Here is a 20,553-nt window from a genome sequence, read left to right as displayed (position 1 = left end):
TTATCCAGGGATAGACTGGAACCTAGGCACCTCCGGCTGCGGTAGGGAGACCAAGTTCCTGGATGCTGTCAAAAAATATACGAGAGGAAATGCAATTCTGGACTTAATTCTAAATGGACTACGAGGACCGGCGCAAGGTGTAAAAGTAGAAGAGATGCTGAGAAACAGTGATCACAATATGATCCACTTCAACCTGGGCACAGGGGTAAAACATCGATCCAGAACGATGACCAGGGCACTGAACTTCAAAAAAGGGAATTACTAAGGGATGAGAATCATGGTGGGGAAAGAAGATTAAGAGGATAAGCACTGTAAAAATGCTAGAGCAAGCAGGTCCTTTTTAAGGACACAGTCGCTGAGGCACAAAATCTATATATACCCCATATCAACAAGGGATCCAAGAGGAAAAAGAACAAGGAACCAACGTGGCTCACTGTAGCGGTGATGGAAGCGATCAAAGAAAAGAAGACTTCGTTTAAGGAATGGAAAAGGACAAAAACACACAAAAACTGGAATAAGCACAAACAACCTCAAAGCAGGTGCCATAAGGCGGTAAGAGGGGCCAAATGAGACTTTGAGGAAAAAATAGCCAAGGAGGTAAAAAACTTCAAGCCATTCTTTGGATATATTAAGGGGAAACAACCCACGAAGGAAGCGGTGGGGCCGCTGGATGACTATAGAATAAAGGGAGTACTAAAGGAGGACAAAGCCATCACCGACAAACTGAACACATTTTTTGCATCTGTATTTATCGAAGAGGATATATACAATATACCAGAAGGCTATACGCAGGAAATGAAGAAGGGAAACTGACAGGGTCAACAGTCAGTCTAGAAGAGGTATGCAAGCAGATTAATAGGCTTAAAAACGATAAATCCCCGGGACCAGACTGCATCCATCCGAGGGTAATCAAGGAACAGGGGTTATAGCTGAACTGCTCCAACTAATAGCCAATCTGTTGATCAAATTAGAAAGGATTCTGGAAGACTGGAAAGTGCAAATGTTACGCCGATCTTCAAGAAAGATTCGAGGGGAGATCCTGGAAATTATAGACTGGTGAGTCTGACCTCGATACTGGGAAAGATGGTAGAGGTGCTGATAAAGGACCACATCATTGATCACCTTGAAGGACACAATCTGAAGAGGACCAGCCAGCATGGCTTCTTCAAAGGAAGATCTTGCTTGACAAACTTACTGCACTTTTTCAAAGGAGTAAACAAAGATAGGCAAGGGTGATCTGGTTGACATTGTATATCTGGATTTTCAGAAGGTGTTCAACAAGGTCCCTCATGAATGACTACTTAAAAAAATTGTGAGCCGTGGAATTGAGGGTGAAATACTCATCTGGATTAAAAACTGGTTGGCAGATAGGAAACAGAGAGTGGGGGTAAATGGACAATACTCGGACTGGAAAAGCGTCAAGAGTGGAGTGTCACAGGGTTCGGTGCTTGGGCCCGTGCTCTTCAACATATTTATAAATGACCTGGAAATTGGTACGAGTGAGGTGATTAAATTTGCAGACGATATGAAGTTATTCAGAGTACTGAAGACACAGAAGGATTGCAAAGACCTGCAATGTGACATAAACACGCTCGAGAAATTGGCAGCGACATGGCAAAAGAGGTTTAACGTGGATAAGTGTAAGGTGATGCATGTCGCTAACAAAAATCTTATACACGAATACAGGATGTCTGATGCAGTACTCAGAAAGACCCCTCAGGAAAGAGACTTGAGAGTACTGGTAGACAAGTCAATGAAGCCGTCCACGCAATGCACGATAGCGGCAAAAAAGGCAAACAGAATGCTAGGAATGATTAAGAAGGGGATCACAAACATATCGGAGAACGTTATCATGCCACTGTACCGGGCCATGGTGCGCCCCCACCTGGAATACTGCGTCCAGCACTGGTCGCCGTACATGAAGAAGGACATAGTACTATTCAAAAGGGTCCAGAGAACAGCGACTAAAATGGTTAAGGGGCTGGAGGAGTTGCCGTACAGTTAGAGATTAGAGAAACTGGGCCTCTTCTCCCTTGAAAAGAGGAGACTGAAAGGGGACATGTTCAAAACATTCAAGATAATAGAAACAGTTTGTTCACCCTCTCCAAGGTAGGGAGAACGAGAGGGCACTCTCTAAAGTTGAAAGGGGATAGATTCCGTACGAACATAAGGAAGTTCTTCTTCACCCTGAGAGTAGTAGAAAACTGGAACGCTCTTCCGGAGGCTGTTATAGGGGAAAACAGCCTCCAGGGATTCAAGATAAATTTAGACAAGTTCCTGCTAAACCAGAATGTACACAGATAAGGCTAGACTCAATTAGAAACATAGAAATAGACGGCAGATAAGGGCCACGGCCCACCAAGTCTGCCCACCCCAATAACCCTCCCCTACCTTTCTAATTAGGGCACTGGTCTTTGACCTAAGGGCCTCCATGTGAGTGGACTGCTGGGCACGATGAATCACTTGTCTGACCCAGCAGCGGCAATTCTTATGTTCACTAATCAAAGACTTTCCACAACTGCTATATGTGCCCTAATCTGACCTTATCTTATGCTCTGAAATGCAACCTAAAATACTAATCTAGACTAAAACACTTTTTATATATATATATTTTAAAAACCCTAACATAGACTTTAAAGGCTGTACTATTGCCTAAACTGACTTTGCTGAAAAAGCAGAGTACTGAATTAAAAAAGTAAAAGAGGATAATTAAATAACCTATAGAAACCCAAGTTTTACCTTTTGCCAAGTTTGAATGCCAATTGAATTTTTTCTTCCCCTTAGCAAATCCTCACTCGGCAGCTCATCAGGACAAGGAGCAATTGAGGTGTGGGTTATCCTTGTGTTAGATGTGCTTCTAAACAAAAGAGCAGTTTCTTCTGCCTAACTGAAAATACCTTTGCAAAAATATGCTCTGTAGGGCTACTTTTTTTCTAGCTGTATTTTAAACACTAAACAAAGACTTTCCTCAACTTCTATCTGTGCCCTGATCTTATGCTCTGAAATGTTAAGTTTGAGACCCCCCCTTCATGGGAAACAGAAATGTACCAGAAAACCTATGACAAAAACTATAGAAAGAACAATTAATAGGATATATTTAAAAAAAAGTAATAAATGTTGATCTATGTATATGTACACATTTACATTACACATACAGTATTTAATCAAAAATATATTGTATAATATTTAATAAAATTAAATACAATAAAATAAACTTTTTCAACACTCTATAGAAACTACTGTAAAAGTATTCTGTATTAATAAGGCCATTGGCAAGATGTGTATCGACTTATTTTGTATTTCTTTAACACATGGGAAACAAAGAACATACCTTTGGTCTCTCTTAAGTATTTCACCTTATAATTAGGACAGGACAACAATTTTTCTGTTTTCAATGAGATGCTTCACAGGAGACACTGGTTTATACAATAAGAGACTTAGTTTGGCGTTACGAACAAGTGCTGAGTCTTTAGGTACTATTCATAGCTTTCTAAGCCATCATCTTCCATGGGATAAGACTGCATGCTGTCCTGTGTATACATTTTCGTTTTGACTGGGCAGCTATGATCCATGAGAATAGCCTAAAGAGAAACCAGTGATGGGAGTTAGAATTCTGAAATTGCAACGTGACTAGCATGCTACTTCGGAAAGCTGAACTAGAAAATCTAGACTGTTCAGATTATGAACTGATTCAAACCATATTGTAAAGGTATTATATATGTCATTTTTTCTAGGTTAGGATGCAGTAGGGAAGCTTTCGATTCCTCCCCAACTCCCAAAAGTTCTCTGATCATCATCTGAATATCTGTAGCGTGGCCTGTCCTATAATAGCAATATAGAATACAGTGGCAGGTTAAACGTTTTCAAGTCTAACTAGCCTTCTCGTGTTTCTTGATGTCAGATATTATAGATATTATGCATTATCATATGAGCCTGCTGTGAACTGCTTAATTCTTTTTTTTGTCTCAGTCACCTCCCTTAGAAGGCTGTTCCATATTTCCACCACCATTTCTAAAAAGAAACATTTTCTAATGTTAACTTCTGAATCTCTTCCTAGAAAAGCCTTCACTCTAGAGCAGGGATGCACAACCGTGGTCCTTGAGAGCCACAGATCAATTGGATTTTCAAGTTTTTCACAATGAACATAGATGAGATCTAGTTGTATACAATGGAAGCAGTCCATACAACTCAATTTTGGACCATGGTTGCCCATTCTTATTTCAAGCCTACTTTCCAATGAAAAAGTCTTCCCTTCTGTGTTTTACATGTTTGGAGTGCTAGCAGGTTATGTCCCAGCTTTTGCTGGTTCCTGCTTCAAGAACAGAAAAGTTTAGCTTTTGAATTTGGCTTGCTTACCATTTTTTCTTCCTTGGCTGGGGGACTCCGAAGAAACAAGCACAATGGAGCAAATAGGATATTTATGATTCCGATAATTGTCATTAGCCAGGGAAATCCAATGGCTTTTGCTATGGCCCCACCAATTGAAGGCCCTACAGAACAAAGAATATAGTATCAAACTTCATGGATTGCATTTGTAGTCATTTCTATTCATCCAGCAACACAACAACAAGACCGACAACTAGAAATGGATAAAAGCTAGAGATGTGCATGGGCTAGAAAAATTGGGTCAGTTTTCATTTTTATCCTAATTTTCGTAGTTTCACACATTCATTTGAATAGAAAAATTTTACTGCACGATAAATTGATTTAAGATGCACTAACTGAAGAATTCAGACATGCCAAGTCAATGTGTGTTAAATCAATGAAGGGTGCAGTACGTACTTAAAGGCGTACTAACAAGCCCATTTTTACCTAGTAATATAGTAAACGAAGGCAGATAAAGACCTGAATTGTTCATCCAGGCTGCCCAACAGTTACACTCATTATAAATTCATTTTCTTTGATATTACTGGGTGTTAATTTGTAGATGTCCACCCAGAACTATTGGAGTTACTGTCAAAGCTTGATACCTTGGGTTTCAACTACTAAAACTGCCGTCAAAGCTCACTCCAGCCTATCCAAACTATCACATCATTTGTGGGATACAGACCGTAAAAGTCCACCCAGTACCTTCCTCATCTTCTACGTTACTGGAGTTCCTATCGATGACTTCCCCAGCCTATCGAAAACTGAGTTGCCATATATAGGGCACAGACCGTTCAAGTCTGACTGTTACTGGCCTTTATTCTTCAATGAATACCATTCATTTTCAAATTAAGAGATCCACTGTGTTCATCCCATGCTTATTTGAATTCCATCACCATTTCCCTCTCCACCACCTCCCTCAGGAGGGTATTCCAGGCATCCACCCCCCTCTTCGTGAAAAATAATTTTCTAATATTACTCCTAAGTCAACTACTTCACAACCTCAATTTTTGTCAATGTTCCCTTTACTGAAAAAAGATTTTTATATTTCAAGTATTTAAACATCTCTATCATATCATCCCTATCGCCCCTCTCTTCTAGAGTATACATATTCAGGTCTTCCAGTCTCTCTTTTTGTATGTCTTTTGGCTTAGACCCCCCTACCATTTTTGTCGCCTTTTTCTGGACCACTTCAGTTCTTATATCCTTAGCCGGATAAGACCTTCAAAACTGAACACAATACTCCAACTGGGGCCTCACCAACAACTTGTAAAGGGGCATCAACACCTTTCTTCTGCTGGTTATGCCACCTCCTGTCGCACTGTTTCATCACCTTCAGATTTTCAGACACTGTCACCCCAAGGTCCCTCTCCCTGTGTGAGCATATCATCCTCTCACCTCCCAGCACCTTGGATTTTTACTCCCCAAGTGCATCACTCTGCACTTCTTTGCATTGAATTTTAGTTGCCAAACATTAAACCATTCTTCTAACTTTTGTAGATCTTTTTTTTTTTTTTAAGCACACTCTTAGTAAAAACAAGAGGACTTTGTTTTATATGGTTGCATGCAGACGATGACAATAGTTCATGGCCAAGTCACAAAACAGTTTGTTTTGTAACTTGGCTCTGAGCTATTGTCATTGTGCCCTGTATCTAAAGAAGAGGAATGATGTAGTGTGAGCTTTTTCCTTTTTTTCTTCAGAGCATTCTGTGAGTGGCTTACAGTCTAGCTGTGGCACACATAGTATTCGCTTCAGTGGGAATGCCTATTAGTTACACATGCAAGGTGTTGCAATTGGGCGTGCATATATGTATGTCATAGAGCAGACATGTCAAACTCTGGCCCGCGGACCAAATCTTGCCTGTGGTGTTATAAAATTTGGCCCGCCAGACAAATACAAAATTTAAGTTAAGTTGGCCCGCCAGCAGACAGGTACAAGCGCTCGTAATGAGCCCTGCAGTTTTTCTCGTGTATCCCGTCACCTCTAATGCAACATCTTTCCCTCAGCTGCGACACCTCCCCTCTGATGCCACTTCCTGTTTCTGGTGGGGCGGGGCTGAGGGAAAACTGCGGGGCCGGTCACGAGCACCTCGCAAGATAAGTTTGAAGATGGGACAGGGGTGGCGAGTTGGAGCATGAGGGAGAGATCCCATAGTGTAGCTGGAGGGGCAGGGCTTGAGAGAGGTACCGCTACCAGGTAGCAGGTTGTGTACGTGTTTTTGAGTGCATCTTCTGCTTTGCTTCTTGCTGCACTTTGAGACTTAGGGGCGGTTTTGACCTCATTGTCGTCCCCATGTCAAGATTATTTGAGAGCTTCCTGGAGGATAAGCGCAGGACTGCGGACGGGGAGTAGAGGGATAAACATGGTGGAAAAAGGAGAAGTTTCTGATTGCCAATTGTGGGTGAAGAGGAGTGCTTGGGTGTGGGAGAATGTGAGGATAATCGAATACAATACGTGTGATCTAGGACCTGAAAGAGAGAGGAAAAGACTAAGGGGTTCGTAAATTAAGGTGTGCATTTAGCGCACATTTGAAAACTTGGCTTTTCGCTAAAATGTAACTAGTCCCTCCCTCTCCATTATACTAAGTCCCCTCTTTCTTTCTTTTTACTAAGCCCTTCTCCTTTCCATTGGAGTTCCTTTCTATATTAATTCCTGTAAACCGTGTCGAGCTCCACTTTTGTGGAGATGATGCGGTATATAAACTTAAGGTTTAGTTTAGTACCTTAATAAAAGGACCCCTAAGTATCTTAATAAAAAATTTGGCCCACGACTTAGCCTATGTTGTAGATTTCGGCCCCTTATGTGATTGAGTTTGACACCCCTGTCATAGAGTATTAAGTAGTCAAGCCTAAATGATGGTATGGAAATGCTAGTGGTTTATAATGGTAGTTACATGTTTAGTGCAGGAAATTTTGAGAGGTGTAAAAGTTTGTACTATTAGGAATTATTGTAGGAGTCGATTTTGAAAAAAGGTACAAGATGCTTATTTGCCTTTAGCACTATTTTAATATTTTATAAAGAAATCCTAATAAATGTAACTTTACGCATTTGAAATAGGATTGTCATTAATAGGCAAATTGTCACTTGGGGAGAAATTAGGACCCAAAGTGGTGAATTGGATTACAAACTGCTTGACAGATGCCATAGGGTGGTGGTTAAAGGAACTCACTCAGACGAAGGAAAGGTGAGTAGTGGAGTGCTTCAAGGATCGCTGCTGGGATCAGTTCTGTTCAATATATTTGTGAGCAGCATTGCCGAAAGGTTTGAAGTTGAGGTTTTCCTTTTTGCAGATCATAATCAAGATTTGTAACAAAATGGACATTCCGGAGGGAGTGGAAAACATATAAAAGGATCTGCAAAGTTAGAAGAATAGTCGAACGTTTTGGCAATTAAAATTCAATGCAAAGAAGAGTATCAAGCCAAGGGGAAGATATGCGCTAGTAAGTGGAAGGCTCAAATGCACAGACAGAGAGGGACCTTGGGGTGATAGTGTCTGAGGATCTGAAGGCAACAAAACAAGGCAGTGGCTGTGGCCAAAAGGATGATAGGCTGTATAGTGAGACATCACCAGTAGAAGAAAGGAGGTGCTGATGCTATTAGTGAGGCTCTACTTGGAGTACTGTATTCAGTTTTGAAGGCCATATCTGGCTAAGCAGTCCAGAAGAAGCCAATGAAAATTGCATGGGCTGGCGCCACACGACACTGGAAGATCTGAATACTCTAGGGGAAAGGGGAAATATGATACAGACATTTAAATAGTTGAAAGGTATTAGTATAGAAACAAATCTTTTCCAGAGAAGGGAACATGGTACATAAGAACACAAGAATTGTCACTGCTGGGTCAGACCAGTGGTCTATCGTGCCCAGCAGTCCACTCAGGCGGCGGCCCTCTGGTCAAAGACCAGCACCCTAACTGAGACTAGCCCTACCAGCATACACTCTTGTTCAGCAGGAACTTGTCTAACTTTGTCTTGAATCCCTGGAGGGTGTTTTCCCCTATGAAGAGCGTTCCAGTTTTCTACCACTCTCTGGGTGAAGAAGAACCTCCTTACGTTCATACGGAATCTATCCCCTTTCAGTTTTAGAGAGTGCCCTCTCGTTCTCCCTACCTTGGAGAGTGTGAACAACCTGTCCTTATCTACTAAGTCTATCCCCTTCAGTACCTTGAATGTTTTGAGGGCATGAATTGAGGTTGCGGGGTGGTAGACTTAGGAGTAACATCACAAATTTCTTTTCACAGAGAAGATGGTTTATGTCTGGTATGCCCTCACGAGAGCATTGGTGGAGACAAAAATGGTGACAATTCAAAAAAGTGTTGAATGATCACAGAGGATCTCTAATTAGAAAATTAATGGTACTGTAAAAAAAAAAATAAAAACCCCAAAACTTAAATGATCACATGGTGCTTAGATGGTGACTGGCTGTGAAGAACTAAGGCTGGTACATAACATAAGAGTTGTCATACTGAGACAGACCGAAGGTCCATCAAGCCCAGTATCCTGTTTCCAACAGTGGCCAATAGATCACTGGCAAGATCCCAAGGAGAAAAACAGATTTTATGCTGTCTATCTTAGGAATAAGCACTGGATTTCCCCAAGCCATTTGAGCAGACTTGCACAATCTATGTCCCGTATAGAGCAGTTCAGGGGAGAACATCAACAGAAGCTCCAGTAATTTGGAACGTGAGGACAGTGGCAGGCAGACTTTATGGTCTTTGGTTCTACCTGACTAGACACAGCGAGAACTGGAAAACTGCAACAAGCATTAATGCATAAACAAGGAACGCTGTCCATTTCACTGCTACAGTAAAAATCCACATAAGGTATGCTAAGACCACTTTATATGCAGCTTTGTAATCTAGGAAAGCAGAGGTTAGTTGATGCCTTTATAATGTAGGTGCCCCATTTGTAAAATTGCTCTGTGTTAAAATTGTATGTGTTATCTTTATTACATTTTATTCCTTTTCATGAATTTGGTCTTATTTGTGGAATGGTGGAAGATAAATTTTTCAGAATTTGATAATTATGTATTAGTATATCAGTGATATTCATCATTTATGAAATTTCATAACAATTGCAACTGCTTTCCTTGCAAGTGATGAGACAGGAATCAGTTGTTACCTATTGCATAGCCCAAACAAAAGGCCACATCTGCGATTGCATAGACGCTGCCGTAGACTGAAACATGCCGCAGGTCCACTAGGTAACCCATGATGGGCATCATCGACGAATCTACCATTCCTGTTGAAAAAGAGAATTCACGCTAAGATAACTCCTGGAACTGAGCTGCAATTCTGGTGACTTGCCTGCAATACTGCACCCCATCATGCATATCCCAGTATCATTGTGCTGACCCATCCATGTCATCATCAGGCCTGAGGTTTGAGTGGCAAAGTTTCTGTCTCCCGATCTCTGCTTTTTTTCTGTTCCCCCCCTCCTCCCCTTGCCAAAGGCTTCCACTAGCCTGATCTCGGTTATTTTTCCTGTCAGTTTCAAGGGCATCAGGTGTTTCTAGCTGTGAACAGGATGGAGGCAGTCGGTCCATAATCTTAAGTGCCACTATGGTCCCTGTTCCCTCTGGGCTTCTCTTTGCGAAGTGAGACCTGTGAGCATTTGCTAACTTCTGATCCTGCTCTGCTTCTCCAATTTGGTGTACTTTGCACAGATTCCCAATGTGGGCTCAAATTAGATTTAAGTCTTTTGGCTTCGCTTTAAGATATTGAATGGACTTGCCCCAACTTACATGTGTATGTTTTTAATAATAGGGTATTACAGTCCCAAAACAATGTATATACTCATTTTCCATCTAGGAAATAAATTAGATTTTACAAAATATTTGAGGGGGCATTTAGTTTTCCAGCAGTGGTGGAAAGGAATCATTTGCCTATTGCAGTGGTTAGAGCTACAGACTTGTCATCCTGAGGTTGTGGGTTTGAATCCCGCACTGCTCCTTGTGACCCTGGGCAAGTCACTTATTCCCCATTGCCCCAGGTACATTAGATAGATTGTGAGCCCACCGGGACAGTTAGGAAATAATGCTTGAATAATTTGGAATCCACAAATTGTAAGATATGTGGAATATAAATTTTTTTTTTTAATGTTGGCTCCTTCCCAAAAACGTATCTTTTTAGGAAATCTGTAGGAACAGATTGGAGGTGGTTGACTGTGTTAGTTCTATAGTGAAACTTGGAGTGTTTGAACTAGTTTTTATATTATAATCAGTAATCTGCTTTGAACTATGACAGAATATAAGACTTAGTTTGCATAAAATAGTATAACATGCCCAGAGTTGATGAGGATGTGGAACTGGAGCTCAACTGTCAGGAAATGGGGATTAAGTGATCAACCCTTAGGTCCCTCTTTTGCATACCTGTATTGCCTAAAGCAGTGATTCCCAACCCTGTCCTGGAGAAACACCAGGCCAATCGGGTTTTCAGGCTAGCCCTAATGAATATGCATGGAGCAGATTTACATGCCTGGCACCTCTCTCATGCATATTCATTAGGGCTATCCTGAAAACCCGTCTGGCCTGGTGGTCCTCCAGGACAGGGTTGGGAACCACTGGCCTAGTACACAATACCATTTCCAGCTTCTGGTTATTAAAACAGAAATCATAATGAAAAATCTCAGATAGAGCCCAATGTTAGCTTTTCACAGGACTTTGTAGCGACTCAACCACCTTCTGAATTCAGCCATTACTTACCAATGGCAAATCCAACTCCAAAATTTGGTGCTATGAGGCCATAAATATTTCTCGCAAATGGTACCTACAGCAACATTAAAAGAATATCATATTAGGAAATGCTACAATGAACCTACCACATCATATAAGAAATTTTTCTTTCACCCAAACTCTGATTGCTTTGCCTGAACATGAAGAATGAACATGGAATTATGTAAAGAATTATGATTTAATTCTGGCTTCTACCAGAGGGTCTCATCCTTGCTTAATTTTGTTTTTGAAGAAGTTTGCTAGATCTCGTGCTGAGGGCATCATGGTAGGGATCTGAGCAGAGTATTTCCTCCTGAGCCTATCACCTCTGAACTTCATCCTTTATCCTCTCATTCGGGAGCTTCCTGTCAAATGAAAGAGACTCAACTCATGCACATTTACGCCATATAGGTATTTAAATGCCTCTATCATATCTCCCCTCTCCTGCCTTTCCTCCAAAGTATACAGATTGAGATCTTTGAGTCTGTCCTCATACGCCTTATCACGAAGACCACACACCATTTTAGTAGCCTTCCTCTGGACTGCCTCCATTTTAGATCTTTTTGAAGGTGTGGCCTCCAGAATTGTACACAATATTCTAAATGAGGTCTCACCAGAGTCTTATACGGGGGCATGAATACCTACTGTCCATTCCTCTCCCTCAGTTGTTCAAAGCCGGTGTCCAGATATCGGCTGGAATTGAAATATCTCAACTTTAATTCTGCCTACAACCTGCTGAATCTTGATCCTATTAACTTCTATTGGGTAATTGGGTCAGAAAGGAAGAGGAATTAATAGATACTTTGTTTTCCAAAGGTGCAATTAATGGTATCTTGTATTTTTTCAACTAGATCAGCAGGGTACACAATTATTTTTAAAATCCTATCTTTGATCAAAATTATGCAGATCACTTAGGTCCATTAAAGTCAAAAGCGCAAACAAATTTTCATACATTTAAACACACGTTGAACTTAAAACTTGTTGGTAAGTATCTGCCACACAGGCAACATTGAATTAATGCAGATGCAGACCTCACAAAACCAAAAGAGGAAAAAGGTAGTAGTAGCAGCATAAAGTCTCAGGGGGGGGGGGGGGAGAGCAGAACAAAGAGTGGATCGAAGAAAACCCCAAGGCTTGAACCAGAGAGATGATAAAGCTACACCGATTACTAGTTTGCTATGGGTTTATTAAAATCGAAATACAGAACATTACTTTGAAAGTAAATGAAAGGATTTTCTGGGGCACCAGATCGCGGTTGTTTCCGGCTGTTTAGGAAGTAAAACTTAGGGGGGGGGGGGAAGGAGATATTTGCTGATGTCTAGAAAGTTCTCTAGATACAGACATTTAAGTGTTTAACAGCAAGAGCCTAGTTGAGCTTAGCTGGATGAGTTGTCCATAGTATTGAACTTTTTCTTTCCCTTTTGTTACTGTGGAGGGGCAGCATGAAACATGTCCATAAGTCTACAGGTTTATATAGTTGGGTGTGTGGTTTCTTTTTTACATATAATTCACTCATTAGCTGAAGAAAATTTTTTTTACAGTGCTCATAACTGAGGAAATGGTATCAACAGTTCACCATTTCTTGTAGCTTGTAATCGCTGTACTTTTTAATGTAATATAGAAAAAACAGGGGAGCAGACCTTTAAGAAAATAGTCTTCATTGGCTCCTTAAGAACTCCCAGGTGTCAAACAATGTTGCCCAACATGGCCACGTTTCACTGGATGGCTGCATCAGGAGCAATAAAATCCACTTGGCGTGAGACTATCAACTGTACATTTAAAATGCAATATCAAAACATTTTAACCGTACAGTGAGAGATTAGAGAAACTGGGCCCTCTTCTCCCTTCAAAAGAGGAGACTGAGAGGGGGCATGATCGAAACATTAAAAATACTGAAGGGAATAGACTTAGTAGATAAGGATAGGTTGTTCACCCTCTCCAAGGTAGAGAGAACGAGAGAGCACTCTCTGAAGTTAAAAGGGGACAGATTCCGTACAAACGTAAGGAAGTTCTTCACCCAGAGAGTGGTGAAAAACTGGAACGCTCTTCCTGAGGCTGTTATAGGGGAAAACACCCTCCAGGGATTCAAGACAAAGTTGGACAAGTTCCTGCTAAACCGCAACATACATAGTGGATCATTGGAACAGACTCCCACTCCAGGTGATAAAGGCCAGCAGCATGACGGATTTTAAGAGAAAATGGGATACTCACGTGGGATCTTTAAGGGAGTAAATTCAGGGGAGGGGATACTTGGAATGGGCAGACTTGGTGGGCTATAGCCCTTTCTGCTGCTTTTTTCTATGTTTCTACGCAGGTGAGGATGGACTCATTTTAGAGCACTGGTCTTTGACCTGAGGGCCACCGCGTGAGCGGACTGCTGGGCACGATGGACCACTGATCTGACCCAGCAGCAGCAATTCTTATGTTCTTAACCAAAAATGTGTGCTGGTGATCAATAATTCAATTCACTGTATGTACGTAGTTTTGGACATTTATCATAAAAACTAGTCTTATAGCCCGTTATATTAATGGGTGCTGTCTGTCTTTCATTAATGTATGTCTGTCTGTCTTTCTTTTCTGTCTCTCTCCCTCCCGCTGTCTCTTTCTTTCTATCTCTCTCTTTCCTCGGCTGTCCACCACCACCCCTTGCCTGCTCCCTCTGTCCATCAGTAGCCCTTCTCCCTTCCTTTTACCTCCCCTGTGTCCGCCACCACCCCTTCACTGCTCCCCCTGTCCAGCAGCAGCCCTTCTCCCTTCGTTTTACCTCCCTCCTGTCCAGCAGCACCTCTTCCCTGCTCCCCCTGTCCAGCAGTAGGCCTCCCTTCCTGTTACCTCCCCCCTGACAATCAGCACCTGTTCCCTGCTCCCCCTGTCCAGCAGTAGGCCTCCCTTCCTGTTACATCCCCTCCTGTCCAGCAGCACCTCTTTCATGCTCTCCCTGTCCAGCAGCACCCGTTACCTGCTCCCCCTGTCCAGCATCTGACTTTGCCACAGCTCAACTGCCTGCACGCGCAGACAGCCCCCTCAAGACGCTGCAGCCTGCACGTGCCGACAGCAGCCGTGCACATCTCAATCCAACAGCTGCCTCAAGTCACCCTGGTACTGGCCCGCTCCCGGCATCGCTGCCACCTCCGCCATCCATGCTAGGCGGGAAGGTGGGCTCCATAAGAGGCCTGCGGGGCCGAAGCCGGTCACCGTGGCTGGTGCTCGGGAGGAGGAGTCCTGGTGTCTTCTAGCGCTCATTCGCACTTGCCAGCCACGGACCTACAGATCAGGGATCACGGAACATGCCGGTAAGAGTGCGCATGCGCGCTTAGGGTTTTATTATAGTAGATAAGTGCAATGATTACAAGCTAGAAGGGATGGTGGTTAAAATTATCCTTCCCTTCTATAAAAGGTATATCCCATGCTGGAAAACTAGGGACATCCCTCCCCTTTAGAATCACCGAGCTCTGGAACAACCTTACATCCCCTCTCCGAAATTCGAGCTCCCTCCAACTCTTCCGTAAACATCTGAAAACTTTGCTTTTCTCAAAAATGTAACACCTCCCCCCTCTCTGGTTCCCTAAAACCCTCTCTTTCTCCTTTACTCTTATTCTATCTTAGTCCTGTAAACCATGCCGAGCTGTACGATCGTTGAGAAGATGCGGTATACAAACCTAAGGTTTAGTTTAGTTTAGTTTATGATTAGTTGTAGGTCACAGCAGTTCTTCTCAACCCAATCCTTGAGGCATACTTGGTCCCATCAGGTTTTCAGGATACCATAATATACGAGTGTGACTCCCCCCAAAGAATGCTGCTGCTTTGAAGCAGGAGGTAGATTCTTCGGGGAGTTACTGTGTGTGTGTGTATAAAAGAGATTAGGTGGGAGGAGTTGGAGGACCCTGACCTGAGAGGGAGTAAGGTTTGTGCTAGGGCAGAGAAGTGTGCCGTGAGATGCTGGCTGTCTGCTTACATGACGTGCCTTTTGTAGCAAAAGGCATGTCCTGTAGTCAGTTAGCCAGGACATGCACCTTTCCTCCTTGCTGGCACCTCTCCTGCAGCACCCCCCCATCGGCGGTAATAGGAGGCTCAGGGCCACGGCTGGAGAAAATCCGCCCATGTGGATGTCGACGTGATGACATCATGCATCGCATTGATCGTGCATTTCCAGGTGCCCTCCAGCTGTGAGGTTAGTGTGCAACACTCTGGGTTATCCTGACCTGCCAGAGCCCCAAGTACTGAGGGAGTCTCCTGGAAGTGATGTCAGCCTGTGGGGTAAGAGTCCAAGTGAGTTTGCTAGCAGAGCAAACAGGCGATTGTTTCAGCTTGGCGAAGAGGAATAAGGTAGCCCCGGGATGGCTCACTAGGAGTTAATCTACAGCAGGGATCTCAAAGTCCCTCCTTAAGGGCCGCAATCCAGTTGGGTTTTCCCCAATGAATATGCATTGAAAGCAGTGCATGCACATAGATCTCATGCATATTCATTGGGGAAATCCTGAAAACCCCACTGGATTGTGGCCCTCAAGGAGGGACTTTGAGCCCCCTGATCTACAGGGACCCTGCACCTGAGGGTTGATAACCAGGAGGGGACTGAGACAGAAAGTGTTGGATACCCATCTCTGTGGGTAGTGGATGGTTTCAGCTTGGAAGGAATATAGCATGGTCCCGGGCTGAGGAGCAAGGGTGGACCCAGAGCAGCTCACCATGAGTACATACATTAAGTGTGTGTGGAGATCAAGAACAGAATGAGGGGAGGTTAAAGTGACTGTGGATAAGGGTGGAATCAAGAGACATCTTGTAAATAGTTTGAAAGTTGAGACTGCAATTATAGTTCAAGTATCAGTTTTTTATCAGCCTCAGCGTGATTTTGTTCAGTTAAGTGAAGGACTGCGTGAACTGATTGAGCCCCATGGAAAACTATCCTTCAGTCTGCCAGGATTTAGCCTGTTTTTGGTGCCTGACCTGAAGAGCTAGCTGGTGCCCCAAGCCTGTGTGAGTAAGACCAGAATGAATAGATTTGCATATACTGCCTCCTTGGTATGTAAATCTAACTCATGCATATTCATTGTACGTATCCTGAAAACCTGATGGGCTAGAAGTGAGAAGCACTGGGTCAGAGGATATTCCAGCCCGAATGCAGACTGATTTTATATTGAACACATGCCTGCCTATCTATCCAGTGTAGGGTTACCAGATTTTATGTTGAAATCTGACCCGTCCGGTTCCACCCATCCCTGTCCCGTTTCGCTCCCAACCTTGCCACCCTGGTTAGTTCATGATGTGTTCATTAGTCCATGATCATCTAGTCAGAGAGGCTTCAAACTGAGAGTTGCACAACAGGCTAGCACATGAGAATCACAGTTTCTTAAACACAACCGGCAGGCCTCTCTGTCCTCATGATGGTCCTGCAGTTTGATTTCCTGGTAGACGGTGTGTTTCCTGCTTGTCAGCTGATCCCGGCTTGTGCCGAACCCTGGGTCCTTGATCGAGTCATGCTTAGTTTACTGATGAGCCTTGCAAACACAGCTCCTGAAGACGCTAGGTGGCGAAACACAGTCTTGTGTTGAGCTGAATGCTTTACGAATTGAAGAACAGGACCATCATGAGGACAGAGAGGCCTTCCGGTTGTGTTTAAGAAACTGTGATTTTCATGTGCTAGAGAAGTCCCTCCTTGAGGGCCGCAATCCAGTCAGGGTTTCATGATTTTCCCAATGAATATGCATGAGACCTATGTGCATGCACTGCTTTCAATGCATATTCATTGGGGAAATCCTGAAAACCCGACTGGATTGCGGCCCTCAAGGAGGGACTTTGAGATCCCTGTGCTAGACTGTTGTGCAACTCTCAGTTTGAAGTCTCTGAATAGATGATCATGGACTAATGAACTAACCAAGATCCAATTTTGGATAAAAGTAATCACAATGACTGTAGTGTGAGTGTGAGTGATGGGGATTAGGTTCACTGACTAAATTATTTAATAAATTAAGTATTGGTAAGTTGTAAAAGTACTGTAATGAAATAGACAGCTCTTTAACTAACTGAAAAAAAAAAAAAACCAAGCTTAGGCTTTAGTTTATTGAATATGCATGAGAGAGATCTGCATACAGTGGATGTAGCGAGCATGCAAATCTGCTTGCAGCCCTCGAGGACTGAACTCGGACAAATCTCAGCTAAAACATCAGGGTAATACTCACAGATAAGACGCTGATTCCCACGATGATCATTCCCAGCAGAGAGCAAAACCACCTGTGAAGAAATAAGATCAGAGAGCCTTTAACACAGGGTGTCTGGTAGGGGCCAGATAAGCAGATGCCTTTCACCGTGAAAGTCTGGCCTCTGTGCTGGGAAAACTTTCTGAGTTAGAGCAGTTCTCAGCAGCCCTAAGATGGATTAGTGGATAGGGGCGAGGATGGCAAAATAACCAACGCAGGAAATTGTACTCCAGCAGAGTGGTCACTTTTATTGCTTTCATTCATCTTACCGTCCCATTTTGTGCGCCAGCACCCCAAAAATATTGGTTCCAATGAGATAAGACACGCTGGCCGGGATGAAGGCAACGCCTGCAAAGTACAACAGAGACAATTTTATCAGCCCAGCTGTCGGTGAGGTCCACAAGAAACTCATATAGCACACAATGTGCGTCTCTGATTCGAGGCCGGATAATAGAGCCTTGGAACACGAAGTGAGCAGTTAATATCCGGTGGCTATCTAATCTGCTGCTGGATCTGAAACATTGACAGAGTTATTGCATTTAAAGGCTCCACTATATAAATGAATATTTACTGAAGCTGTTTCAGCCACGGAATTTCTCTCTGTGCCTTACTCTTCTTAATCCCTTCCCCAGCATACACTGTGAAAAGAGCAGAGATGCCCAGTTTTGCTTTTATTAACTTCAGTTAGATTCTTCATCGGTATTAAAATTTAGGCTAGGATATTGAGGATCCGTGAGTCATGTAGCAGGTAAAAGGGCAGCATTGATGCAACCCCCCTGCCCTCCCTTCTCTGGGCACTCTGTGGGGCGAACATGGAACTTCCCCATGAGGATGTCACACAACAGTGGAATCTTCACCACAGGGAAAGTACAACCTGCCAAAGGCACAAAGCTGGGCAAGTGGAAGAGTCAGGTCTCCGTTTAATTTCTTGGCACTGGTTTTGCCCGTTGTTCATCAGCCTGAAGGCCTCCTTTGAAGGAAAAGGAAGACAGCTATGAATTTATGTCCAGTATTTGTTAGAGAATGACAGGGGACATATTTTTCCCCGTCTCCACAAGAACTCAATTTTACCATCCTGTCCCCGTGACTTTTGTCGCTGTCCCTGCCCCATTCCTGTAAGCTCTTCCTTAACCACACAAGCCTTGGACACTTATGATTTTAAAGTATTTGAGGCTTGTGCAGATGAGGACAGAGCTTGCAGGAATGGGGCAGGGACAGGAAAAGAACTTGCCGGGATGGGATGGAAAATGAGTTTCCACAGGGACGGGGAAAAATTTGTCCCCGTGTCATTCTCTAGTATTTGTCATTTGTAAGACTCCTGAGTGGGATACAAATTAATGCCAGTTCTAAGTAAGGTAAAAGAGATGTGAACACTTACCCAAACCCTACAGGATAATTTCACATAAGTCATCAATGGATGATTGATCATTATAATAACAAGGTCTAGATTTGAAGCATCAATGCTGGTAATTGGTATTCCTCTACAATCTTTCAAAGTACTGTAGTTTCAAAGATGAGAAAACACAAAAGCCCATATGCTATAAACAGTGCCTTAACTTAGGCGCCCTGTTAAGATGGAAGGAGGGAAGGAACAAGGTATTTTCTCGCGGGCCAAATTTGACACCCCTGCCCTAGAGGAAAGGAGCAAATTTGACACCCCTGCTCCTTTCTTCTAGGGCAGGGGTGTCAAATATATATGTTTAAATACTTGAAAGGTATTAATATACAAGCAAATATTTTTAAGAGACAGGGAAGCATCAGAACTAGAAGATATGAATTTAGGTTGCAGGTTGGGAGTAACATCAGGGGAGAGTGTGGTGCAGTGGATAAGCTACAGCCTTAGCACCCTGAGATTGCGGGTTCAAACCTAAGCTGCTCCAGTGCCCCAGGTACATTTGATAGATTGTGAGCCCACCAGGACAGACAGGGAAAAATGCTTGAGTACCTGGGAGAACAGTATAGAAAATTGATTACATAAATATATTTTTGATGGACCATTGGTCTGACCCAGTAAGGCTATTCTTATGTTACAGGGAAATACCTTTAAAACCAATAGGGTGAAATATTTTTTTCACTCAGAGAATAGTTAAGCTCTGGAACGCATTGCTAGAGATTGTGGTAAAAGCGGATAGCATAACTGGTTTTAGGAAAGATTTGGACAAGTTCCTGGAGGAAAAGTCCAAAGTCTGTAATTGAGAAAGACATGGGGGAAGCCACTGTTTGCCCTGGATCAGTAGCATGGAATGTTGCTACTCTTTGGGTTTTGGCCAGGTACTAGTGATCTGGAATGGCCATCGTGAGAATGGACTACTGGCCTTGATGGATGATTGGTCTGACCCATTAAGGCTATTCTTATGTTCATAGAGAGGATGGTGGATGCCTGGAAAACCCTTCCTAGAGGAGATAGTGGGGACAAAAGCTGTGATGGAAGTCAAAACTTGTGGAATGACCACAGGGGATGCTTAAACAGAAAGATTATGGAATCAAAGCAAAATATAAATGACCTACACACTTAAAACAGGGCATAGAAGGGTGTAACCTCAATGGGCGGACTGGATGGACTATATAGGTCTTTATTTTCTGTTATCTATAATAATAAAACGCTAAGCGTGCATGCGCACTCTTAATGCCGTGTTGCCTGATCTGTAGTTCCATGGCCGGCAGAGTGCGCATGCGCGCTTACTACCCATCTCTCTGTCTCGCAGCGGGCTTGCCGGCTCTGGCCAGACAAAGTTCATTTTTTTTGTTCAAAGCCCCCGCCGTGGCTCCTCTATCGAATCTCACCAGAGTCGGAGAAGACTTCCGACTCTGGCGGGGATCGAGAGAGGAGACGCAGCGTCGGCTTTGAACTAAAAAATGAATTTTGGCTGGCCGGAGCCGGCAAGCCCGCTGCGAGACAGAGACATGGCTCCCTTACTGCCCCCCCCCTTCCCTTCCCGCGATCCCGACTACAAACTTGCCGATTCCAGCAGCGTGTGCAGCACTCTACACACACTGCTTCGGAGCCTTCTACTTCCCTGATTTGCTCTGCTGCGTCTCTGATGATGTCATCAGGGACGTGCCAGAGTAAATCAGAGCAGTAGAAGGCCCCGAAGCAGCGTGTGTACAGTGCTGCACACGCTGCTGGAATCGGAGGGTTTGTCGGGACCGCGGGAAGGGAAGGGGGGACAGTAAGGCAGCCGGCCAGACCGCGGGAAGAGAAAGGGAAGGTAAGGGAAATGCTGCTGCTGCACAGGGAAATGGAGGGGGAGGGAATACTGCTGTGGCTGCTGCACAAGGAAG

At 43.5% G+C, this 20,553-nt stretch overlaps 1 protein-coding gene across 1 annotated transcript in view; it reads right to left on the bottom strand.

Moving 5' to 3' along the window:
* Positions 1–3,289: 3,289 nt before the first annotated feature.
* The window catches only part of SLC18A2 (solute carrier family 18 member A2), a 90,285-nt gene continuing 73,021 nt past the window's right edge, over positions 3,290–20,553 (bottom strand). The window contains exons 10-15 of the mRNA XM_033940097.1: positions 17,541–17,619; positions 17,254–17,305; positions 11,069–11,132; positions 9,487–9,606; positions 4,357–4,490; positions 3,290–3,581 (exon numbers count right to left, since the gene is read on the bottom strand). Of these exons, the coding sequence (XP_033795988.1) occupies positions 3,477–3,581; positions 4,357–4,490; positions 9,487–9,606; positions 11,069–11,132; positions 17,254–17,305; positions 17,541–17,619 (554 nt within the window). The 3' untranslated portion in view covers positions 3,290–3,476. The remainder of the gene's footprint in view (positions 3,582–4,356; positions 4,491–9,486; positions 9,607–11,068; positions 11,133–17,253; positions 17,306–17,540; positions 17,620–20,553) is intronic.

Source organism: Geotrypetes seraphini, chromosome 4 (genome assembly GCF_902459505.1).
Source record: "Geotrypetes seraphini chromosome 4, aGeoSer1.1, whole genome shotgun sequence".
Classification (NCBI taxonomy): domain Eukaryota; kingdom Metazoa; phylum Chordata; class Amphibia; order Gymnophiona; family Dermophiidae; genus Geotrypetes; species Geotrypetes seraphini.
The sequence above is the reverse complement of the archived record's forward strand: the minus strand, read 5'-3'. Positions and strand labels throughout refer to the sequence as shown.